Source organism: Hemiscyllium ocellatum, chromosome 5 (assembly GCF_020745735.1).
Source record: "Hemiscyllium ocellatum isolate sHemOce1 chromosome 5, sHemOce1.pat.X.cur, whole genome shotgun sequence".
NCBI classification, from domain to species: Eukaryota; Metazoa; Chordata; class Chondrichthyes; order Orectolobiformes; family Hemiscylliidae; genus Hemiscyllium; species Hemiscyllium ocellatum.
In genome coordinates, this window is record NC_083405.1 from 131,254,046 (window position 1) to 131,280,744 (window position 26,699).

The 26,699-nt window shown below is 43.0% G+C and overlaps 1 protein-coding gene across 1 annotated transcript in view; it reads right to left on the reverse strand.

The window, feature by feature from the left end:
* dlec1 (DLEC1 cilia and flagella associated protein) overlaps positions 1 to 26,699 on the reverse strand; it is a 177,153-nt gene continuing 150,454 nt past the window's right edge. Inside the window, exons 33-40 of the mRNA XM_060825652.1 lie at positions 25,258 to 25,380; positions 21,466 to 21,560; positions 20,040 to 20,127; positions 13,126 to 13,320; positions 11,526 to 11,651; positions 8,283 to 8,436; positions 4,763 to 4,886; positions 1 to 164 (exon numbers count right to left, since the gene is read on the reverse strand). Coding sequence (XP_060681635.1) covers positions 41 to 164; positions 4,763 to 4,886; positions 8,283 to 8,436; positions 11,526 to 11,651; positions 13,126 to 13,320; positions 20,040 to 20,127; positions 21,466 to 21,560; positions 25,258 to 25,380 — 1,029 coding nt within the window. The 3' untranslated portion in view covers positions 1 to 40. The remainder of the gene's footprint in view (positions 165 to 4,762; positions 4,887 to 8,282; positions 8,437 to 11,525; positions 11,652 to 13,125; positions 13,321 to 20,039; positions 20,128 to 21,465; positions 21,561 to 25,257; positions 25,381 to 26,699) is intronic.

Sequence of the window (26,699 nt, forward strand, 5' to 3'; positions counted from 1 at the left end):
CTTGTCGGAGAAACTTGAGCATTTTCAATTTCTGCTGACACTATGAGACAAACATAGCTTCGTATTTTTCGTCAAGTGTCCCTCTTCCTTGCACTGAGAATTTTACCGGTTTCTCACCCAGAATTCCTTGGATGACAATATTGGTATGATACATTTTCTCATCCCTGTGATGGAATAAAACAAAACAAAATTACTTCACATACAGGAGTGAGTGAGAAGAAATCAGAAAACAAATAAACAGCCTTTAGCAGCAGCAGAAAAAGTCCTGAGGCTGGAAGTGATCATCCAGTGTTCAGATAATGACCCCAGCTTTTCGTCGTATCTTTTGCTATCTTGCCTCTGCACACTTTCCCCACTGTTTCTTAAATACCTAAGCCACTGTACATTCCCCAACTACCACATTCCCTGAATTTAAATTTATAGCTCTGAGTTATTGGCTTCAACAGCATTTCATTGAAATGCTCATTACCAAACTCACGGTGTGGTCAGACAAGACACATAACCGTAAGTTGAGAGTGTGGTGCTAGAAAAGCACAGCAGGTCAGGCAGCATCCGAGGAGCAGGAGACTCAATGTTTTGGGCAAAAGCCCTTCATCAGGGCTGATGAAGGGCTTTTCTGATGATCGGGCCTTTGCCCGAAACGTCGACTCTCCTGCTCCTCATATGCTGCCTGACCTGCTGTGCTTTTCCAGTACCACATTCTCAACTGTAATCTCCAGCATCTGCAGTCCTCACTTTCTCCTAGTTAGCACGGGGTAAACTCTCCTGCTTAATTTAAAACCAGCAACACAGAAAAGATTCATCCCGCGCAATAATCTGTGAAAATTGGAGAGGCCACGAATTATTTAAAGTAAGAATTAACAACTTTATTTCTCAAAGTATAGCAGAGAATAATTAACTAACAACTATTTACAACTCAGTCCTCTAACCTATCGTTTACCTTACACAATACTAGTCCGATAAAACTCCCAATTAAGATTAAAAAAACAAAACTCCTTATCTCAAAACCAGGCAGTTTTTAGTTCTTCCATTTGGATCTTCCTGTGTCTTTTTTTCTTCTTCTTAGGGATTGTGCTGCACAGTTTACTGATTGATAAAGGTACTTTTAAGAGAGCTATTTTTCAGGCAGTCCTTTTACATGCTAGTAGCTTGGCAGTTGTCCTCTCAAATGTTCAATTTTCCCCGGTCTTATACCCCCAAAGCATCGGATGGTGTCATTGGCTTTTAAGATTGTCAATGTACTAAATTCAAACTGGATTGGAGTTGGTATTTTTGGGGGTATAATTTAAACTGATTGGCCTAATTCAAATTTGTTTTGTCGTTTCCAGGTAACCAGCTACCCTAGCTACCCCAGTAACTGGAGCACCTGTTACATTGTATCTTATTGAGAACACTTGGTGCTGTCAGGTAGCTCTACCAGCTTTTAACTCTCTTAAAGGTACAGTACACCCACATCATCATGACACATAACCTTAAGACCATAACCAGTCCAGCCACATCAATGTTATGACTAAAAGGATGAGTCTGAAGCTGGATTCTGAATTCTACGGAAGTAACTCAATGATTCTCAGTGACCTGCTACTATCTACAACATACTGAATGTGCTTGAAAAGATGGTTTTTATGCTTAAAACCAAAATAACCGAGGATGCTGGAAATCAGAAACTGAAAGAGAAATAGAACATAGAACATAGAAAAGTACAGCACAGAACAGGCCCTTTAGCCCACGATATTGTTTCCACCATCACCACTGGCAACGCATTCCATACATTCACAACTCTCTGCATAAAGAACCTTCCTCTGACGTCTCCTCTACACCTTTCCCCTTATATCTTAAAACTATGACCCCTTGTACCAGTCAATTTTGCCCCGGGGAAAAGTCTCTGGCTATTGACTCTATCTATTCCTCTCATTACCTTGTACACCTCGATCAGGCCACCTCTCTTCCTCCTTCTCTCCAGAGAGAAAAGTCCGAGCTTTTTCAACCTTTCTTCATAAGGTAAGCCCTCCAGTCCATGCAGCATCCTGGTAAACCTTCTTTGCACCCTCTCCAAAGCCTCTGTATCTTTCCTATAGTAGGGTGACCAGAACTGGACACAATATTCCAAGTGTGGTCTCACCAGGGACTTGTAGAGCTGCTGCAAAACCTCGTGGCTCTTAAACTTGATCCCTCTGTTAATGAAAGCCAAAACACCATATGCTTTCTTAACAACCCTATCCACGTGGGTGGCAACTTTGAGAGATCTATGTACTTGCACACCCAGATCCCTCTGTTCCTCCACAATATCAAGATTCCTGTCTTTAATCCTATATTCAGCACTCGAGTTCGACCTTCCAAAATGCATCACTTCACATTTATCCAGGTTGAACTCCATCTGCCATTTCTCAGCCCAGCTCTGCATCCTGACAATTTCGTGCTGCAGCCAGCAATAGCCCTCGATACTATCGCCGACACCTCCAACCTTTGTATCATCGGCAAATTTATTAAGCCAACCCTCAACCTCCTTGTCCAAGTCATTTATAAAAACTACAAAGAGCAGAGGCCCAAGAACAGAGCCCTGTGGGACCCCACTCACCACTGACCTCCAGGCAGAATACTTTCCATCTACAACCACTCTCTGCCTTCTGTCAGCCAACCAATTCTGAATCCATGTAGCCAAATCTCCCTCTATCCCATACCTTCTGACTTTATGAATGAGCCTATCATGGGGAACCCTATCAAATGCCTTGCTGAAGTCCATATACACCACATCCACTGCTCGACCTTCGTCGACCCGTCTTGTTACCTCCTCGGAGAACTCAATAAGGTTTGTGAGGCATGACCTGTCCCTCACAAAGCCATGCTGACTGCCTTTGATCACGCTATGCTTTGCCAAATAGTCATAAATCTTATCCCTCAGAATTCTTTCCAAAACTTTGCTGACCACAGACGTAAGACTGACCGGTCTGTAATTGCCAGGGATTTCACTACTATCTTTCTTGAAAAGAGGAACAACATTCGCCTCTTTCCAATCCTCCGGTATGACTCCCGTGGAGAGTGAGGAGGCAAAGATCTTCGCCAGCGGCTCAGCAACCTCCTTTCTCACTTCCCAGAGGAGCCTAGGATAAATCTGGTCTGGCCCTGGGGACTTATCAATCTTAAGGTTTTCCAAAATTTCCAGCACATCAGCTTTATCAATCTTGATCTGGTCAAGCTTGTATCCCAGCTCTTCAAAGTTCTCATTCACAACAAGGTCCCTTTCCTTACAGAAAACTGAATAAATACTCATTTAGGGCTTCCCCTATCTGCTCATATTCCATGCACAAGTTCCCTACGCTATCCCTGATCAGCCCTACCTTCTCCCTGATCATTCTCTTATACCTCACGTATGAGTAAAATGCCTTTGGGTTCTCCCTAATCCTTCTTGCCAAGCCTTTTTCGTGCCCCCTCCTGGCTCTTATCAGTCCATTTCTGAGCTCCTTTTGAGCAAGCCTGTAATCCTCTAAAGCTGTGCTGGATCATTGCTTCCTCCATCTTACATAAGCTGCCTTCTTCCTTTTGATGAGAAGCTCCTCTGTTCTCATCATCCAAGGTTCCTTAATCTTACCCCTTCTCATCTGTCTCAGAGGAACAAATTCGTGCAGCACTCACAACAACTGCTCCTTAAACAGTCTCCACATGTCTGCTGTGCCCTCTCTGTGGAATAATTGCTCCCAGTCTGTACTTCCCAACTCCTGTCTCATAGCATCATAATTTCCTTTTCCCGAATGAAATATCTTCCCTTGAAAGGAGACCTGAATTGACCCTACCCACCACCTTCACCTGGCTGAGTCTATTCTCACATTAAACAACGTTTCCTTTAACCCAGACTCACTTACTCCATGTCAAAGGTGTAGCTCCAGGTACCCATATGGGTCCCAGTTATTCCTATCTCTTTATGGATTACATAGAACACTCCTGTTTCAGTCCTACTCTAGCACCCAGCCACAACTCTTTCTCTGACAGAGTGATTACATCACATAACTACCTTAGGGAGCTCGGTTAGCTCAGTTGGTGGGAAGGCTGGTTCACAACACAGAGAGATATCAGTAGCAAGGGTTAAATTCCCACTACCTGCTGACGTTACCATGGATTCTCCTTCTACCACCAATTGTTGCTCTCTAATCCCAGTCCAAAGATGTGCAGATAAGGTGAATTGGCCATGCTAAATTGCCCATAGCGTGAGGTGGATTAGTCAGAGGTAAATGTAGGGGAATGGGTCTGGGTGGGTTGCTCTTCGGAGGATCAGTGTGGACTTTAGATTAGATTACTTACAGTGTGGAAACAGGCCCTTCGGCCCAACAAGTCCACACCGACCCGCCGAAGCACAACCCACCCATACCCCTAACACTACGGGCAATTTAGCATGGCCAATTCACCTGACCCACACATCTTTGGACTGTGGGAGGAAACCGGAGCACCCGGAGGAAACCCACGCAGACACAGGGAGAACGTGCAAACTCCACACAGTCAGTTGCCTGAGGCAGGAATTGAACCCAGGTCTCTGGCGCTGTGAGGCAGCAGTGCTAACCACTGTGCCACCGTGCCGCCCACTTGTTGGGCTGAAGGGCCTGTTTCCACACTGTAAGGAATCTAATCTAATCTCATAATCTAATCTAATGAGAGAGCAGCCCTAGGGTCTGGTAGCACTGCCTTTATTTTATATCCACAGTTTTGCTTTACAGAGGACAACAATCTGCTGTCTCAGTCAATATAACAAAGATTTGAGAGCACATGTTGATACCTGGCCTTGAATGTGATCTGTATTGCCATTCGACTTGTTGATAAATAGATGGAGTGGGCCGGTAAAACGCCAAGCTCGGGACAAATTTCAAACACACCCTGGTCCTCCTGGCTTTCAACTGGAGCTGTGGAGAGATGAGAAGAGTTCAACATTGATTAACACTATCCATTCAGTCTGGCAACAAAAGACGGTTCACCATTTCCCCCTGGACAGGAAGAAAGTGAAGGAGTGGGATAAAGGACTTTCAAAATGTTGGTACTCTCTTGCCTTGTTGCCTCTGTTGTGTGACTATCCCAATCCCAGCTTCACTAATGCCACTTTGTCCATTCCTGGATTGGCCAGTCTGAGTTTTTGTTCACTCTTTCAGGGGATGGGAACAGATTTGTTGCCCAGGAGAAATTGAAGACTGTAGACGCTGGAGATCAGAGTCAAAGAGTGTGGTGCTGGAAAAGCACAACCGGTCAGGCAACATCCGAGGAACAGGAGAGTTGACGTTTCGAGCGTAAGCTATTCATCAGGAATCAGATTTGTTGCCCAGCCAAATTGCCCTTGAGATCATCAATAAAGTGTCGGTAACAGAAACAGAAATTACTGGAAAAACTCAGCAGGTCTGGCAGCATTGGTGGAGAGCAAAACAGAGTTGATGTTTAGAGTCCAATGACTCATCTTGAGAACTGAAGGACTGGGAAATGATGATTTTTCTCAAGGGGAAGAAGGAGTAAGTCAAACGGATAATGAAGGTTCCCAGAGCAAAAGACAAAGGGAATGCTAATGATGGGAGAAGAGTGATTGAGATGCTAAATGTTAATGATATGTTTGGATAGGTGAAACTAGGTACGCTGTCCTGACAGCAAAGCCAACTAGATGGAGGTGGAAGTGTATGATATGGTGGACAGTACTACTCATGCTCTGAAATAGTTTAACTCAATATTGAGTCCAGATGGCTATAAATTACCTGAACAAAAAATGAGGTGCTATTCCTCCAGCTTATTGCAGTGGAACACAGTGGCCTAAGATGGAAATGTTAGTATAAGAGCAGAATGGTGCATTGAAGTGGCAAGCAACTGGAAAGCCCCTTCACTGGACCCAACAAGTTAACTCTGTTTCTCTCTCCGCAGACACTGCCCGACCTGCTAAGTTTTCCAGCAATTTCTATTTTTGTTTCAGATTTCCAGCATTCGCAGGACCTTGTTTTTTTTTAATAAAGTGCACATCCTGCATGGTCCTGCATCCCTGCTAAGAACTAGGATGACTGGGCCTCCTTCATGGAATGATTGCTGCAGCCAAAAGAGAGGCTTTTCACCTATTCAGGTTAATAGAAGCGAGCCCAGATCATGGAGATGAAAGAATCTAGAACTAGAGGGTCCCCATTTATAACAGAGATTTTTTGAAACCTTTTCCAAAAGTGGACAGTGTTTTGTGTGTTGAAGAATCGATTGTCACATGGTCAGTAGATGAACTTGACATCTTATGTAATTGCTGAAAATGTGTTGCTGGAAAGGCGCTGCAGGTCAGGCATCATCCAAGGAGCAGGAGAATCGACGTTTCAGGCATGAGCCCTTCTTCTGAAGAAACGTCCCGAAACGTCGATTCTCCTGCTCCTTGGGTGCTGCCTGACCTGCTGCGCCTTTCCAACAACACATTTTCAGCTCTGATCTCCAGCAACTGGAGTCCTCACTTTCTCCTAGAAGATCTTATGTAATTGTCAGCCCAAGCCTGGATGGCATCCAGGTCTTGCTGCATTTGGACTATTTCCATATCTGAGGAGTCACGGATGGTGCCTAACATTGTGCAATCATCAGGTGAACAACCCCACTTCTGACCTTAGGATGGAGGGAAAGTCATTGACGAAGCAGCTGAAAATGGTTGGGCCTAGGGACATTGCCCTGAGGAACTCCTGCAGAGAAGTTGTGGAGTTAAGATGAACGCCCTCTAACAACCAAAACCATTGTCTGATGTACCAGGTATAACTCCAACCAGTGGAGAGTTTGCCCCCTGACACCCATTGATTCCAATTTTGCCGGGGCTCCTTGATGTCACACTTGGTAGAATGTCGCCTTAATGTCACAAGAGGTGGTAATGGACTAGTGGCTTTCTGGCTGGACTGTTAATCCAGAGACTCAGGTAATGTTCTGGAGACTTGAATTTAAATAAAAATATGGAAGTAAGAGTCTAATTTTGACATTACTTATTCCTGAAACACCGACTCTTTTGTTCCACAGATGCTGCCTGATCTACTGTGCTTTTCCAGCGCCACACTTTTTAACTCTCATTTCCAGCATCTGTAGTCCTCACCTTCTCCTATTCATTGTTGATTGTTGGAAAACTCCATCTGGTTTACTAATGTCCTTTAGGGAAAGAAACTGCCGTCCAGTTTGGACTACATGTGACTCCAGACCCACAGCAATGTTGTTAACTCTTAACTGCTCTCTGGGATGGGGGGCAATAAATGCTGGCCTAGCCAGCAACATCCACATTGAATGAATGAATTAAAAAAACTGTCTCCCTCACCTCACCCCTCTGGAGTTCATAATTAATTTGACCAAACGGCCCTTCAGTAACTCAAACTGAGTGTTAGTGCATATAGTGATCATGAAACTACTGGATTGTTCAAAAACCCATTAGGTCCACTAATATCCTTTAGGAAAGTTAATCTGTCATCTATCTGGTCATGTCTGTTGTAACTCCAAACCCACAGCAACATGGTTGACTCTTAATTACTCTCTCCAGTGAATTCACAAGCCCCACTCAGCAACGTTCCAGGAGGGTGGCTCCCCACCACCTTCTTAAAGACAATAAGTGCTGACTTTGCCAGTATTGCCAATAATCCGGGAATGAATTTTTAAGAAGTGTTCTGATTAGCCAACTATAAGGAGAGTTATTGGTCTGCTTTTGATAACTGAAGAGCACACAGAGTGGGGAGCTTTGACAGTTAAACCTTTTTATCTCCTAGTGTTTGTATGTTTATCATGGATTTCCCCCCATACCCTTGAATCTAATCCAATTTACAACCCTTTGCATTTAAAAAGAGACCAAATGTTGAAATAATGCTGTTTGCTATTAGCGCTGAAGTCAATTATACATGAAATCAAACAATGCTCGCTCTCATTTCCCTTGGTCCCAAGTGGACCTCCAGAGGTATGTGTGTGGCATGGCTTCTGGAAATGAAAGCCATGCATCAGGTCGCTGATCCATTTGGAAGGAACATTGGTATCAAGTCACTGTTCCAAAGAAGTGTAATATTGGACTAGAAATGTTCACTCTATTTCTCCGTCCACAGATGCTGCCAGACCTACTGAGTTTCTCCAGGATTTCCCTTTCCCTTAAATCAGATTTCCAACATCTGTATTTTGCTTTTATACATTTGGTACCAAGTTAATCTCCCAACTCTGTGTTGGAAGCTGGGATTACACACCAATTGTCCACAGCCCATACATTTGGAAGGCCTATGATGAACTACATTGGTGTACAAAATGGATGGTAATCCTCATCTCAGTGAGTAAGGCACTTCAAGTCTTACCAATTGTTGCAGACCAGAAACTCTTTGACCCCGTCCTGTTCAGGAGGAAGATCTCCTTTCTCCTGCATTGTCCAACCAAGCAGATCCCAAAATTGACATTGTTGGTGGAAAGCTCAAGGAATGGCAGGTCGAAGAAAGCATGGAGAGGAATGAGCTGTAAAGAGGAAACTCAGTTTTCAATCTCAGTCTTCCCCACAGCACAGGTATCCCATACAGTATTCCAAATAACAGAACAAACATTTGTAAATTTGTATTTTGCCAGTCAGGAACAAATGGAGGGTGTATCATGAATGAAGAAGGAGGTAGTAAGGTTGCTTTCAAAAGAGATGTCATTAGAATAGATTAGATTACAGTGTGGAAACAGGCCCTTCGGCCCAACTAGTCCACACCAACCCGGTGAAGCGTAACCCACCCATACCCCTACATTTACCCCTTACCTACCTACACCCCTAACCTAACACTACGGGCAATTTAGCATGGCCAATTCACCTGACCCGCACATCTTTGGACTGTGGGAGGAAAACCGGAGCGCCCGGAGGAAACCCATGCAGACACGGGGAGAATGTGCAAACTCCACACAGTCAGTCGCCTGAGTCGGGAATTGAACCCGGGTCTTGGTGCTGTGAGGCAGCAGTGCTAACCACTGTGCCACCATGCTGCCCATCATCTATGATGTGATCTAAATTTAGTTCATCATTATCCTCCAGGTGAATTGATTGTTAATGAAAATAACCCAAATATCACTGTAGTAATAAAATAACAAAAAAATTGGCAATTCAGTTACAAATACTTTATTCAAGATCAATAAAGAGGGCACTCAGGAGACTGCATATCTTTGCCACTTTGCATTAACTTTATTTGAATTACACATTTTTTCCTGGTTTGTTGAAGCTCTATAACTGTTATAACCTTTGATTAAGAGCTGCCATCTTGCTGAGGAAACAATCAGGCTCATCAGCTTTCTGAAACCTACTGTGGAGGCTCTGCTCACATTTGGACAGCTGTGATATATTGCAGCACAGTAGCTGAGATAATCCGGAAACAGTCAAAATTCGAAAGAAAACAACAAACATCATTTAAAAAGAAAAAAAGCCAATTTTCCCCATCTCTCACAGTTAACTGGTGGATTCTATAAAAAAAACAAATAGAGTCATAGAGACATACAGCGCAGAAACAGACCCTTTAGTCCAACTCGTCCATGCAGACCAGATATCCTAACCTAATCTACTCCCACCTGCCAGCATTTAGCACATGTCCCTCTAAACTCTTCCCATTCATATATCCATCCAGACGCCTTTTAAATGCTGCAATTGTACCAGCCTCCACCATTTCCTCTGGCAGCTCATTCCATACACGTACCACCCTCTGTGTGAAAAAAGTGGCCTAATGAAATGCTTTATACAGTTCCAACATAACCTTCCTGCTCTTAAGCTCTGTGTCTCAGCTAATAAAGACAGGTATCCCTTATGCCTTCTTAACACCTTTATTTACCTGTCCCACTATTTTAAGGGGCTGGTGGACATGGAAACTAAGGTCCCACTGATCCTTGGTGTTTCACAGGATCCGACCATTCATTACGCATTCTTCTGTCTTGCTTGACCTTGTCTTAGAAAGCAGTGAATCTATGAAATTTATTACCGCAGAGTGTTCTAGAGGCTGGGTCATTAGATATACTCAAGGCTGAGAGAAACTCATTTTTAATCAGTAAGGGAATTAAGGATAATGCTGGAAAGAATGGAAAGTGGAGTTGAGGATTATCACATCAGCCATGATTTCCCTGAATGGCAGAGCAGCTAAAGTCTAACTTCTTCTCCAAACCTTATGTTCTCACTTCTTTCCTTTTCTCATGTGGGATGTGGGCATCACTGGTTGGCCAGCATTTATTATCTGTCCCTAGCTGCCCTTGAGAAGCCCATATAATATCTTAACTGTCTCCCTCAGCAATGTGGCTGTCCCTGCATCACATGGTCTCCAGTCGTTTAAGAAAATAGTTCACCACTATGTTCTCCAGATCAATCATGTATCGGCAATAAATAGATACAAAACTGGCTTCATCATAGGAGACAGGGGGTGGTGGTGAAAGGATGCTTTTTGGAATGGAGGGTTGTGACTAGTGGTGTTTCACAAAGATCAGTGTTGGGACCTCTGCTGTTTGTGGTCTACATAAATGATTTTGATGAAAATGTGGGTAGTCTAATTAGTAAGTTTGCGGGTGTTACAAAGATTAGTGGGATTGCAGCCAGTGAGAAGGACTACCAGAAGACAGAGCAGGATATAGATCTGTTGGAGGCATGGGCGGAAAAATGATAGATGGAATTTAATCTGGATAAAAGTGAGGTGATACATTTTGCAAAGTCAAATACAGTTGGAAATTATACAGTAAATGGCAGAATCCTTAAAAGTGTTGATATGCAGAGGGGTCTGGGTGTACCTGTCCACAGATCACTGGAGGTGGCAGTGAAGGTGAATAAGGTAGTAAAGAAGGTCTATGGCATGCTTGCATTCATTGGATGGAGCATTGAGTATAAGAATAGGCAAGTCATGCTGTAGCTTTACAGAACTTTAGTTAGGCCACACTTGGAATATTGCGAACAGTTCTAGTCACCACACTATCAGAAGGATGTGGATATTTTGGAGAGGGTACAGAAAAGATTTGGAAGGATGTTGCCTGATATGGGTGATCTTAACTATGAAGAAAGATTGGATAGATTGGATTTGTTTTCAAATCCAAAGGGTTGAAGGGCAACCTGATAGAGGATTATAAGATTGTGAATGGCATGGACAGAGTGGAAAGTATGAGATTTTTTTCCCAGCGTGGAGGGGCCAATTAGTAGGAAACAGAGGTTCAAGGTGCGGGGAGGGCGGCGTTTACAAGAGATGTACAAAGCAAGATTTTCACACAAAGATGGTGAGTGTCTGGAACGTAGTGCCAGAGGAGGTGGTGAAAGCAGACACAATAGCAGCATTCAAGTAGCACCTGGACAAATACACGAATAGGAAGGGAATATGGATCCTTTAAGTGAATACAGTTTTAGGATGGAAGAGCAATAATTGTCAGTGCAGGCTTGGAGGGCCAAAGGGCCTGTTCCTACACAGTATTGTTCTTTGTTCTTCTTTGTTCTAAGTGCTGGTCCAGTCACATGATATAAACCAATTAATAAAAGAAGAATAATTCTTATGAGGAGGAAAGAGAACCTGGTACAAAAACTTCAAAAGGCCATGTATCCTCTGCCTGTATCTTACCTGTGTTGTCTTATTGTTGTACTCAATCACAAGGTCCTGCTTAAACTCCAGTTTCCGTTTTCTCCTTGGACTCCAATTTTCCTGGCATTTCAACAAGTCCAGAGAAGTGCAAAATGCAATGGTGACCTGCAAAGAAAACCAGGAATCATTAGTGTTGTACGGGACTGGGTACCTGTTCGCATTGTTACAACTGAAGTAGGAGGGGTGCACTGACTCTTTTTTAGTCCCACTCCTCCACTGGTTTTAACACGCCCTAACTATAACCATGTTTATGATATGAGTAATTCTATAACGACTCAGAAATAGGGAGTGTCAGGTTCAATATTAAAAGCAAATCAGCCAGGTTTCTTTAATCAATTGCGAATTGTTTTATTGTCAAAAACAAACTTACTCAAACAAAGGTAAAATAATTAATGACAAACAGTTTGGACTATGCAAATATAGATTCTATGAGCTTTCTAATAAGCTTACACAGGCAGGTGCACAAGCAAACTTGTACAAATAAACATGTGCAAACATTAAAAAACACACAATACACACATACACCGCTACAGAATATTACATTGGTCAAGAACAGCTAAACTCATGAGAAATGGATAAGTCACGATTATCCCAAGTATTCTGATTCTGAAGCTTGTCTGTACACACAAACTGGTGGAATGCCTGGCTGAATTCCCTCTTCCTCAAACGGTGGGGCATATTCAAACAAATCCTCTCCAGCAATTACATCAGAGGATATGAACATTGTGTGGGAATATGGCACTGAAGAGGAGGGTAAAAAGTGAGGTCTGCAGATGCTGGAGATCAGAGCTGAAAATGTGTTGCTGGTTAAAGCACAGCAGGTCAGGCAGCATCCAAGGAACAGGGGATGCTGCCTGATCTGCTGTGCTTTAACCAGCAACACATTTTCAGCACTGAGGAGGAGGGTCAAAATCCTGGAATTCTCTTCCTTAAGGTCTTGTGGCTGTTCCTACACACCAAGGATGGCAGGAGTTTAAGAAGGTGGCTCATCACCACCTTCTCAAGGGCAATTAGGGGTGTGTAAAGAATGCTGGCATGGACAGAGAAGTCTATAACCCATGAACAAATTAAAATAAATGTACCACTCTCACAGTATTTTGTAATAACCCATTCAGTCTATGCATGATTGAACTGGTAAATATGTATTAGGTTTATAGCATAATATTTTCAAAGGAGGCAGGAACACATGATTGGCGGGCATACTAAATGCTGTAATGATGGATAAATGTTTATCCTAGGTGTATGAATTCATAAATGTGGCACATTTAAGAACACAGATTTTGGTACATTGTTGACTCTGCATCAGTAACCATGGCCAGGAACTGCTCCCATGCCTTTGATGTAAGTGTCCCAAAAGCACCTTCTGTACGTGTAAACAGAGTTCCTGCTGCACTTCTGGCAACATTACACATTAGGCTCAGGGAAAGTTCCTCAATTTAGATAGGGCTATGACTTTAAGGCAATGCTAATGGGAAGGGGTGAAGAGAAAACTCTCATGACATCACACTTCAGAACCTAATTTGAGAGAAGGTTGTAGTTAAGTCTCCTTCCCCTGTATTCCCTCCTTGCTGACACTTACATGTGTGCATTCTCGGGGGTTTAGTACCAGCATCTTCGCATTCTCTTCCCTGTCACTGTTTGAAGACTTAAGGCTGTTTTTGGGGTCCACATTCAAAACGCAGAAAGGTCGTTTCAGTAAAAACTGAAAGTATAGAGGAGTCTCAGTGGTATTCGTCAGTTTGAAGCCACGCGTCGTCAGGATTTCCTTTTGGATCTGGATAGAGAGAGAGAGGGTAGGAAGAAAATCAGGGAAAGAGAATACGTAGTTCATGTTACTGAATGGGTAGGGTTTGGAATACACTGACAGGGTGGTGAATGCAGGCATCACACAGGAATTGAATAAACACTTGAAGGAGGAAAACAAATGCAAGGATATAGAGGAAAGGTGGGAGTGCAGACCTAAATGAAACACTGTCTGGTGCAGATTCAATGGGACAAATGGTCACCTTCTGTGTTTTACAATCTATGATTCTATAAAATCTATAGAATTCCAGCCTCTCACTGATTAAGCAGAAAGACTAATACTCCTGCTGTGCTGAAGAAAGAACTATTACCAGCTCTTAGTCTGGTAATCTTTGTTTTAATTAATTTAGCGGTCCTAATTGGTTAAAAATAGAAAATGAATTACTCATTAATTTTAACACAAAGAGACACTCATATAGTCCATTCTGGGGAAGGTGGGACTTGTATATGAAGGACGGGTTGCACCTGATGGGAGATTTGTTCATGTGGTTCAGGAGGATTTAAACTAGTTTGGCAAGTGGGTGGGAACCAGAGCTACATATCTCAGGGGGGGGTTGGAGGATGTAGTGGATCTATCGGGAAGGTTTTTCACGTGAGGAAACAAAGGGATCGGTTAAAGTGTGTCTGCTTTAACAAAAGGAGTGTCAGAAATAACAGTGACGAACTTAGATTATGGATCAGTATTTGCGACTATGATGTTGTGGCTATAACGGAGCCGTGGGTTTCACTGGGGCAGGAATGGTTGCTAGACGTTCCAGGGTTTAGAACATTTAAAAAGAACAGGGAGGGCGGAAAAAGAGAAGAGGGTGTAGCATTGCTAATCAGAGAGTGCATCACAGCTACAGAAAAGAAGGCTGTTGAGGAGGGTTTATCTACTGAGTCAGTATGGGTGGAAGTTAGGAACAGCAAGGGAGCAGCCACCTCATTGGGGGTTTACTGCAGCTCCGTAATAGCAGTAGGGAGATTGAAGATCTCATAGGCCGGCAGATGTTGGAAAAATGCAGATGTAATAGGGTTGTTATTATGGGTGACTTCAACTTTCCCAATATTGACTGGACTTCCTTAGTGCAGGTGGTTTGGATGGAGCCATTTTTGGCAGGTATCCTCAGTAGGGTTTCCCTACAGTATCCCAAAATCATCCATGTGCTTATCTAAGGATTGTTTAAATCTCCCTAATGTGGCTGAGTTGACTACATTGGCAGGTAGGGCATTCCATGCCCTTACCACTCTCTGCATAAAGAACCTGCCTCTGACATCTGTCTTAAATCTATCACCCCTCAATTTGCAATTATGCCCTCTTGTACAAGCTGACATCATCATCCTAGGAAAATGTCTTTCTCTGTCTTCCCTATCTAATCCTCTGATCATCTTGTATGTCTCTATCAAATCCCCCCTTAACCTTCTTCTTTCCAATGAGAAAAGACCCAAGTCTGTCAGCCTTTCCTCACAAGGCCTTCCCTCCAGACCAGGCAACATCCCAGTAAATCTCCTCTGCACCTTTTCCAATGCTTCCACATCCTTCCTGCAATGGGGTGACCAGAACTGTACACAACATTCCAAGTATGGAAGTGTGGCCGCACCAGCGTTTTGTGTAGTTGCAGCATGATATTGCGGTTCCGGAACTCAATTCCTCTACCAATGAAACCTAACACACTGTATGCCTTCTTAACAGCACTATCCACCCGGGTGGCAACTTTCAGGGATCTATGTACATGGACTCCAAGATCCCTCTGCACAGCCACACTACCAAGAATCTTTCCATTGACCAAGTACTCTGTCATCATCCTGTTATTCTTCCCAAACTACATCACCTCACATTTAGCTGCATTGAACTCCATTTGCCACATCTCAGCCCAATTCTGCAGTTTATCCAAATCCCCTGCAACCTGTGACATTCTTCCAAACTGTCCACTACTCCACTGACTTTAGTGTCATCTGCAAATTTATTAATCCATTCACCTATGCCTGTATCTAAGTCACCTGTAAAAATGACAAACAGCAGTGGTCCCAAAACAGATCCTTGTGGCACACCACTAGTAACTGGACTCCAGGCTGAATATTTTCCATCAACCACCACTTGCTGCCTTCTTCCAGAAAGCCAGTTTCTAATCCAAACTGCTAAATCACCCTCAATCCCATGCCTCTGCATTTTCTCCATCAGCCTACTACATGGAACCTTATCAAAGGCTTTACTGAAGTGCATGTATACCACGTCAACTGCTCTACCCTCATCTACATGCTTGGTCACCTTCTCAAAAGACTCAATGAGGTTTGTGAGACATGACCTGCCCTTGATGAAACCATGTTGACTATCTGAAATCACATTGTTGAATGCTAGATGATATAAATCTCATCTCTTATAAGCCTTTCCAAACCTTTCCTACAACAGAAGTAAGGCTCACTGGTCTATAATAAGCTGGGTCATCTCTATTGCCCTTCTTGAACAAGGGCACAACATTTGCAATCCTCCAGTCCTCAGGTACTAAACCTGTAGACAATGACGACTCAAACATCAAAGCCAAAGGCTCTGCAATTTCCTCCCTAGCTTCCCAGAGAATCTTCGGATAAATCCCATCTGTCCCAGGGGACTTGTCTACTTTCACTCTTCTAGAATTGATAACACCTGTGCGTAACTAACCTCAATTCTTTCCAGTCTAATATCTCATACCTCATTTTTCTCCTCTTCCTGAGTAAACACCGATGAGAAATGTTCATTTAGTACCTCTCCGATCTCTCCAGGGTTCACATTCAACTTCCCACTTCTGTCTTTGACTGGCCCTATTCCTACCCTAATCAACCTTTTATTCCTCACATACCTATAGAAAGCTTTAGGATTCTCCTTTATTCTACTTACTAAAGACTTGTAGGGAACTTGTGCGTGGAGTCTGAGCAGATAGGGAAAGCCCTAAATGAGTGAGAAAGGAGGTTGCTAAGCCACTGGCGAAGATCTTTATTTCCTCACTCTCCACGGGATTCGTACTGGAGAATTGGAGGGAGGCAAATGTTCCTCTTTTCAAGAAGAGTAATAGGGAAATCCCTGGCAATTACAGGCCAGTCAGTCTTACGTCTGTGGTCAGCAAGGTTTTGGAAAAGATTCTGAGGGATAGGATTTATGACTATTGGGAAAAGCATAGCGTGATTAAAGGCAGTCAACATGGCTTTGTGAGGGGCAGGTCATGCCTCATAATCTTATTGAGTTCTTTGAGGAGGTGACGAAACAGGTCGACGACAATTAGACAGTGGATGTGGTGTATATGGACTACAGCAAGGCATTTGGTAAAGTTTCCCATGGTAGGCTCATTCATAATTCAGGAGGTATGGCATACATGGAGTTTTGGCTGTCAGGATTCAGAATGGGTTGGCTGACAGAAGGCAGAGAGTGGTTATAGATGGAAAGTATTTTGCCTGGAGGTCAGTGAATTATGGTGAGTGGTGTCCCGCATGGCTCTGTTCTTGGGCCTCTGCTCTTTATGGTTTTTATAAATGACTTGGATGAGGGGTGGGTTAGTAAATTTGCCAATGACACAAAGGTTGGAGGTGCCATTGATAGTATCGAGGGCTATTGCAGGCTGCAGCGTGACATAGACAGGATGCAGAACCAGGGCTAAGAAATGGCAAATGGTGTTCAACCTGGATAAATGCAAAGCGATGCATTTTGGAAGGTCAGACTTGAATGCTGAATATAGGATTAAAGACAGGATTCTTGGCAGTGTGGAGGAACAGTGGAATCTTGTTGTTCAAGTGCATAGATCCCTCAAAGTTGCCACCCAAGTGGATAGGGTTGTTAAGAAAGCATTTGGGTTTTGGCTTTCATTAACAGGGGGATCAAGCTTAAGAGCTGCAAGGTTTTGCTGCAGCTCTACAAGTCTCTGGTGAAACCACACTTGGAATATTGTGTCCAGTTCTGGTTGCCCTACTATAGGAAAGACATGGAGGCTTTGGAGAGGGTGCAAAGAAGGTTTACCAGGATGCTGCCTGGACTGGAGGGCTTGTCTTATGCACAGAAGTTGACTAAGCCTGGACTTTTCTGTCTGGAGAGAAGGAGGAAGAGAGGAGACCTGATCGAAGTATACAAGGTAATGAGAGGCATGGATAGAGTCAATAGCCAGAGACTTTTCCCCAGGGCAGGATGGACTGGTATGAGAGGTCATCGTTTTAAGATATTAGGAGGAAGGTATAGAGGAGACGTCAGAGGTAGTTTCTTTACACAGAGAGCTGTGAATGCATGGAATGCGTTGCCAGCTGTGGTGGTGGAAGCTGGACTGCTGGACATGCACATGGACAGCAGTGAATTGAGGGGTTAAAAGATTAGGTTATTAGATGAGGAATAATCCTCGGCACAACATCGTGGACCGAAGGGCCTGTTCTGTGCTGTACTTTTCTATGTCCTATGTCACAGAGTCATAGAGATCTTCAGAAAAATGGCCTTCAGCCTATCATGCCTAGGCCAGTCAAAAACAATCATTTAACTGATCCAATCTCACTTGACCTATAGCCTTGTATACCTTGGCACTGCAAGTGAACAGCTAAATACTTCTTAAATGTTATGAGGGTTTCAGCCTCCACCCCCACTCACAGGCAGTGAGTTCCAGATTCCCATCCACTGAGTGAACACATTTTTACTCATATCTTCTCTAAATCTCTGGCTCCTTTCCTTAAATCTATTCTCCCAGTGATCCCTCCAACAAGGGGAAATATTTCTACACTATCTATGACCTCCATAATTTTATATGTCACAATCACACTCTGCCCTCAGTCTTCTCTGCTCTAAGGAAAACAATCCCAGTCTCTCTTCATAGCTGTAACTCTCCAGCCAGGGAACATCCTGGCAAACCTCCCTGCAGCATTTCTAGTGCTATCACATCTCTAAACATTAGCTTAAGAAGATGCTGTTTACTTCAAGATAGCAATAGTTACAAGTTATATTGGCCAATTAGATATAACTAACAAGAGACAATGATGACACATCAGTCTCCATCAGTTTTAGAGTCAAAGAGTCATAGAGATGTACAGCACAGAAACAGACCCTTCGGTTCATGCTGACCAGATATCCCAACCCAATCTAGTCCCACCTGCCAGCACCCAGCACATATCCCTCCAAACCCTTCCAATTCATATACCCATCCAAATGCTTCTTAAATGTCGCAATTGTACCAGCCTCCACCACTTTCTCTGGCAGCTCATTCCACACCTGTATCACCCTCCATGTGAAAACGTTGCCCCTTAGATCTCTCTTATATCTTTCCCCTCTCACCCTAAACCTATGCCCTCTAGTTCTGGACTCCCCGATCCCAGGGAAAAGACTTTGCCTATTTATCCTATCCATGCCACTCATAATTTTATAAACCTCGATAAGGTCACCCCTCAGCCTCCGATGCTACAGGGAAAACAGCCCCAGCCTGTTCAGCCTCTCCCTATCGCTCAAATCCTCCAATCCTGGCAACATCCTTGTAAATCTTTGAGCTTGACTTCACTTTCCCTACTGAAGAGTGCAGGACATCATCAGATCAAGTGAACCTTAATACAATCGGCAATATTAATCCTTTAAGAACCATTACCGTATTGAGCAAACACCCAGGACGAAGTGAGGAAGGAGAGCTTATGATCATAGAATCCCTACAGTGTGGAAACTGGCCATTTGATAATTGTACATTGTACACTGTTAAGTCTAATGGGAGGCAATGGCCTAGTGGTATTATCACTAGACTATTAATCCAAGAAACTCAGTTAATGCTCAGGGGACCTGGGTTCAAATCTCACTATGGCAGATGGTGGAATTTGAATTCAATAATAATCTGGAATTAAGGATCTAAGGATGACCATAAAGCCATTGTCAATTGTCAGAAAAGCCCATCTGTTTCACTAATGTCCCTTAGAGAAAGAAATCTGCTATTCTTACCTGATCTAGCCTACATGTGACTGAAGACCCACAGCAATGTGATTGGCTCTTAATTGCCCTCTGGGCAAGTAGGGAGAAGCAATAAATGCTGGCCTAGCCAGAGATGCCCACATCCCATGAGTGAATAAAAAATACTACCTGTTGTCTTCTGAACAGGAGGGGGGTAAAAGGCAAAAGCATCTAGGCCAGGGTTGTGTCAGGTTAGAAGCAGCAAGGCAAAGGGTTCTAGGCTTTGATCATTGAAAGCCCTGCCCCTCAGTGATGGAATAATCAAGAGTTCAGAGGCAGAAGACCATTGGCAATTGATGGGGATATGGGACTGGAGGAATAATTAGAGATCAGACATTGGAGGAAGTTGTAGTTGCAGATGGGAAATTCCAATCTTGAGAGGGTGGCAAAGACAAAGTAATGAATGTAATTCACAAAAGGGGGCTGTGTGCTAAAAGTGGAGTGTGGGGGAGGTGACAGAAGGGTGGGCAAGGAATAAATGGTTGGTGCAGATTTAGGAGAATAGAGATGTGTTGGGGGAGGGGAAATCTTGCTAATGTTCTTCTTGTGGAAACTGCATGTGTGAGAGCTTTATGTGAGAGCAGAGTTAGCCGAGGAATGAAAAGCTTGCTGTCAACTGGTCTTGAGACACAAGTAATAAAAAAAACACTTAGCTAGGTTAGTAGAGGCCTCTATCACCAGGCATACACTGAACTGTATCTCAGCAAGAGATCAAGGTTAAGGGTTTTATTTTAACAAAGTGATACTTGTTTTGAGATCTGAGTCAATGTTAAATCACTCACCTCGCCTTCCAGTCCATCTGGGATCAAGTCACTTGCAGCTGCATAAAATGAAAGGCCTTCATCATCGTCATCCATTTCCACTCTTAACCTGAGCACAGACAGCTTGTGAGTGTATCATATTGTTTTCTGCAGCCATTTAATAATGCTCTATGAGGACCTTTGGTTGCAAGTTTCCCTCAAACTCATGTGGGATGCACCCACCTTTGGTTCCAAGTTTTCTTGCATTCTGTCTGTCATGAATGTTTTCTGTACCTGACCCATTGTAATCTGTGTATACATTCGGCAACTTAAAGAGATCTGTGTCAAACACTGTCACACCGAGCTTCTGATTGAAGGTTTTAAATAGAGGCACCCCTGATGTGGAGGAGTTAATAAACTGATCTCAAACCGACAGCTGGAGTATTATGATAATGTTTCTCGGCTGATGGACTCCAGGATCTTATGTTTTGAGTCAATTGAGCTGCTCTCACTAAAATCGCAATGGGTAAAGACACCATGTGACATCTGAGCTACACAGATCACGAGGATACTGAGGTTAGGCTGTTTCTGCTGTTCTTAACAAGACATGAAAGGTGGTAAGGTAAAAGAAAAGTATTGTGGATGCTAGAGTTTTTAAATAAAACCGAAAATGTTCAGGAAGCATGGCAAGTCTGGCAATATGTGTGGAGAGAGAAAGAGAATTAACATTGTAAAGAAGAGTTTTTTGAACTCAAAACATTCACTCTGTTTTTCTCTCTCCACAGATGCTGCCAGACCTCCTGAGTTTCTCCATAACTTTACGCTTTTGTTTATGAAAGCAATTACAAAATGTATGTCCAAAAGTGTGTGTAATAAGTTACAATCGATTTCAGTATCCTGGTTTGGGAAGGGAAAGAGCCAGCTGATCACCTCATTCCTCATTGTTAACCAGTGACTGATGAGAAAATACAAGAATGTGGATGATAGATAAGGTGAGCAATGGGCTCTACCTATAACGTCTGGCTCTCATTAGTGGTCTAATATAGTGAATGGCCACTTGAATATGGTCATATAGAGGGATCTTATAAGCAGAGGAGAGACTGTGGAGATAAAAGCATTGGTGTGAGGAGAAGGAAGTCAGGCTATTCTCATTTGCGGAGAAAGTGAGGTCTACAGATGCTGGAGATCAGAGCTGAAAATGTGTTGCTGGAAAAGCGCAGCAGGTCAGGCAGCATCCAAGTAACAGGAAATTCGACGTTTCCTGAAGAAGGGCTTATGCCCGAAACGTCGAATTTCCTGTTCCTTGGATGCTGTCTGACCTGCTGCACTTTTCCAGCAACACATTTTCAGCTCTGTTCTCATTTGCATCCTGAGAACTAGGCTTGACAAACTGCCCTCTTAACCACAAGTGCCCAAAGAAATAATAAAGGAGAAAGAAGATGGGTAAAATCAGTGCAGTTATACTCACAAAGCAGGCTTTACAACTGCCTTGAAGTCGAGACGTAATGCCTCTTTATCATAGCCTTGACATCGAGTCACTTTTCCAGGTACTCCAAATGCCAGCTGGGGGTAGTGCACAAAAAATAAGAGTAAGTTTTTTGGCTAATTTAAAACTAACAACATTTTATTACATTTGGAATGTTAGATTGTGTTCACCGATAAAATGGGACAGTGACGCAAACAAAGAAGATGTTAAGACAGCTGAAGAAAGATGTCAGTTTTAAGGAATGTCTTAAAGGAAGAGAGTGGAGCGAAGTGGTTTAGGGAGAAACTCCAAACGACCACTGAAGGCATAACCACCAATTGGGCAGCTGTGTGAATGCTGGAGGTGGCGCAAGAGACCAATATTAGAGGAACACAGCTATCTAGGAGGGTTGTAGGTTTGAGATAGGAAGGCAAGACAAAGCAAGGCCTTGGTATAGTTAAATCTGCATTTAACAAAGACATGAATGAGGGTTTCACCAGTGTATGGGTTTATTTCTGCAAATGTTCCTCCTTTCAGATAGTATAATGGTAGCATTGGTGTGAGTTTGAAAGGTGCGGCACCAGAACCTTGTCCCGGACAGCCTTTAAAAATGGGGGTCTGGAATTGAGAGTCTGAAATGTGGATTATTACCAAGTGACCCACACACACCCAGTTGTACATGCGTCTGAAAGAGTTAATAATTGTTGGGTGCAGTAAGCATCAACATAGTGATGATGTCAATGGACTTGGTCAGAGTGAGGAAGGAGACAGTAGGAGAGATACTTGAGGCTTGTGTGCTCCTTACAATCACTATAGTAATGTCAGGCTTGTCCTTGTAATCTGTGGAAATTGCAGCAGCGCAATAAACTGCATATCATTTACCTCAAGAGATCCTCATCCACACTGGATCACTTCAGGCTTGAAGGAATGTGCACGCGAATGTGCACGCACACATGCCCAACAGGTTTATATTCCATTGCTTCTCCTATCAATCAATCTCCACCATCATGTCTGCCAGTATAGAACTAAGCAAGAGGGCAGCCAGATGTCCAGTTTTGTACTGAACAGTCCAGTCTTTTAGCCAACCTAGTCACAGACTCCACATCCCTTACTTTGATCTTTGTTTATTTAGCTTGGCAAAGCAGTGGCCTATACTCATTCCTTTCCCTGTTGCAGCAGCCTCAATGTGATGGGGTCACAAAAAAACAGGATTTATTTCATTTCCTCAACCCCAAAGTCTGACCAAAGATGCAGAATCTATTAATGTGATGACAGCTACTTCACAACTTATGGCAGTGTCTAGCAGCCTTTGGTGCTGACCATCCTAACATATTAACTGGTATAAGGATGGTTACAGACACAAAGGAGTGTTAACCAAGTATCTGGCAGACTATTAATCAGCCTGTGAATCCTTCCCCTATTTCAAACTCTTCAAGAGAAGATGTCACACAGTAACAATAGGAACCTGCTGGGAAGAAAGTTTTCCTATCTTTTAGTACTGTCTAAAGAGAAAATGCAAGTGAAATTGCTGGAATGATTTAGAGTTGGGGACCCAAGTGTAGTGTCCCAAAGTTTGCAGATGACACTAAACTGAGTGGTAAAGCAAAGTGTGCAGAAGACACTGAACATCTGCAAAGGATATAGATATGTAAAGTGAGTGGGTAGTATAGTACATGCCTTCAACTCCACAACAAAGGTCTGGCAATTGGAGTCCAATGTTGATAAATGTGAAGTCATCCATTTTGGTAAATTAGATGGAAACAGGCCCTTTGGCTCAGCAAGTCCACACCGACCCCCCGAAGAGTAACCCACCCAGACCCATTTCCCACTGACTAATGCAGCTAACGTTATGGGCAAGTTAGCATGACCAATTCACCTGACCTGCACATCTTTGGACTGTGGGAGGAAACCAGAGCACCCGGAAGAAACCCACGTAAATGCAGGGAGAATGTGCAAACTCCACACAGCCCAAGGCAGGAATCAAACCCGGGTCCCTGGTGCTGTAATGCAACAATGCTAACCACTGAGCCGCTGTGCCGTAGGAATAACAGCCAAGTGGACTATTATTTAAATGATGGAAAATTGCAGCATGCTGCTGTGGAGAGGGACCTGGGTGGCCTTGTGCAAGAATCACAAAAAATTGGTTTGCAGGTGCAGCAGGTAATTATGAAGGCAAATAGAATATTGTCCTTCATTGCCAGAGGACTGGAGTTTAAAAATAGGGAGGTTATCCTGCAGTTGTTTTGAGTGCTGGTGAGGCCACATCTGGAGAACTGTATATAGTTTTGGTCTGCTTGCTTGATGAAGGATGTACTGGCAGTGGAGGGGGTGTACAGGAGGTTCACTAGGTTGATTCCAGAGTTGACAGGGTTGGCTTATGAGGAGACATTGAGTAGGCTTGGACTATACTCATTGGAATTTAGAACAGTGAGGGGGGATCATATAAAATTATGAAGGGAACAGTTAAAATAGAAGCAGGGAGGTTGTTTCCTCTGGCGAGTGAAAGTAAAACTAGGAGGCAGAACCTCAAAATAAGGGGGAGCAGATTTAGGACTGAGTTGAGGAGGAATTTCTCCTCTAAAAGGGTTGTGAATCTGTGGAATTCCCTACTCAGTGAAGCAGTTGAGGCTACATCGTTAAATATTCTTACGGCAACGATAGAGTTTTGAACAGCAAAGGAGGGTTATGGTGAGTGGAGGGTGTAAATGGAGCTGAGAACACAAAAAGATCAGCCATAATCTTATTGAATGGCAGAGTGGGATCGATGGGCCAGATGGCCTTCTCCCGCACCTAGCTCTTATGTCATTATGGAAACACTCAGCAATTCAAAGGGTGTTTGTGGATGAGGAAAATGGAAACAGAGTTAATGTTTAGGTTGATGAATTTTCATCAGAAATGGAAAAGGTGTTGAAATGGAATTGGTCTGAAGCAAGGAGAACAGGGAGATGGTTGAAGGGGAAGGTTCAAAAGGGAAGGCCTGTGGCACTGCTGAAATGAGATTAAATGACTGAAGGGTTGGTTACGTGGGACCAAACAGAGTGGGATTGGGTCAAATAAAGAAACAAAAAGGTATTGTCTCGAGAAAGTGTAATGGCAGAACGATGAACAAAATGCTGACCAGGGTCAAAGGAAGGGATAATAAGGCAGCAAAACCAAAACCTTCAAAGAAAATAGAAAGCAACAAAAGTCCAGAAATACATAAATGGCCCACAGTTTCTCGGGCTTATACTGAGTTTCACTGGAACAACACAAGAGCCGAGTGCAAAAATTTCAGTGAGAGCAATGCGGAGAATTAAAGTACTAAGTTTGTGCTAGGAAGAGCATCAGGAAATACTCAATAGCAAAGGTGTTGGTTGTGCAATTTTAAAGGGAGTGGGAATGGAGCACATAAAGAAACAAAGGCTTTAGTCTAGCAGAGGGGCAAATAACAGGATGTTCTGTAAATGTTTTACTGATTCCTTCCACATTTTTCATCGGTACTCAGGTTGATGAAGGATTCCATCATTTCTTTTTAGGCATTGACAAAGCTTTTTAAGGATTTCCATCAATTGTACCAATTTGGGAATTATGTTAACAGGAGAAGACACAGCTCTGGAGCTACACAACATAAATATGACCTGACAAACACTCAATCATCCTCAGTTATTACAGAAATGTTAAATAAACAGGAAAAAAAAAGTGGTAGAGCAATTTCATGATAAATTCTGAGATATTGGTACTGGCACAGCAGAATTTGCTGTTTGTATTTGAATATTTAACATTAAGTTCTCTATCTTTACTGAGATGGTATATCACCTGATCATCTAGACTGAGATATCCGAAAGCAAAACCTTCACACTCTACATTTGCCGTCACTTCAGTCTGTGTGAGTGGAGTGAAGGAGACATTGATGGTGACGAAACTACCAGCTGGAACTACCTGGGAACCAAGAGATTCAACATAAATTATCATGAGTGTGTGAACATATTGAGAAAACTGTCAATCAGTGAATCAGGTTAACATTCCATCTATCAACTAACTGCTATCCTTGCTGAGATATTTCCTCCTTTGCCATGTATCTAAAGTTTTAAACAAACATCTGTTGAGTCATCTTACTGATGAATGCCCTCTGAAAATTCATATTCCTTACATTGACTGCATTCCCTAAATAGTCAGGCAGCATTCAAGGAACAGGAAATTCGACGTTTCGGGCTAAAGCCCTTCATCAGGAAAGCCCGAAACATCGAATTTCCTGTTCCTTGGATGCTGCCTGACCTGCTGCGCTTTTCCAGCAACACATTTTCAGCTCTGATACTCCAGCATCTGCAGACCTCACTTTTTACTCGAAGATTTTAACCTACTGTGAATCCTCTTGCAAGGATGCCTTCCTTGAAGAAGCTCTCTTCCTCCTTCTACAAGGATTTCAGTGAGTCTCTCTCTCACTGCACACCCCAGGACATCTCCTCTGCATATTCCTGATTTAGCCCGAAACGTCGAATTTCCTGTTCCTTGGATGCTGCCTGACCTGCTGCGCTTTTCCAGCAACACATTTTCAGCTGCATTCCCTAAATCAATACCATCGAACACCTCTTCAATGAACTCTACTGATATTATCATTTTGACTTTACTTTAATAATCCCAACTTAGCTGTAATTGATTAACCAATGCATAATGCAATGGTTGCTAATTTTGTCTCATTTTATGGATTGAAATCTTGATTTTAATCAAACCACTCTGGGAAGGAGGGACAGTTGGGGAGATGAAGGTAATGGACTGGAATTACACACTAACTGATTTAACAAATCACAAACCACAAACCACAGTGTAAAATGGCTTTCTGCTCCATTCTCACCAAATGGTTTTAAATTTCAATTGGGATTTATGTAACTGATGCTAAACTAATTGGATTACAATGACCCAGTTTATTCTTCTCTCCAATTTGAGGTAAGGAGCGTGTCAATTGGCTACTTTCCAGACCAGAATAGCAAATCTGAGGAACAATGGAAAGTTTGGCATCTTAGCCCCCTGCTCTTTCTTCTCTGAACCCTTTTTGGCAGCCTGGGATGTGCATTCAGGGCTGGTGGCAGATGGAGATCTGCTCACCTTCGTTTAGATTGAACTGCTTTTCTCTAAACGTCAAGAGAAATAGGGAATTCCTGCCTTTCCTGGCCTAGATCACCTGCGTTCTCACTTCCAGCATCATTTCTCTCTATGCCTGAAATAGGGAATTTTAAGGAAAGCAATTTTTACTGATCACA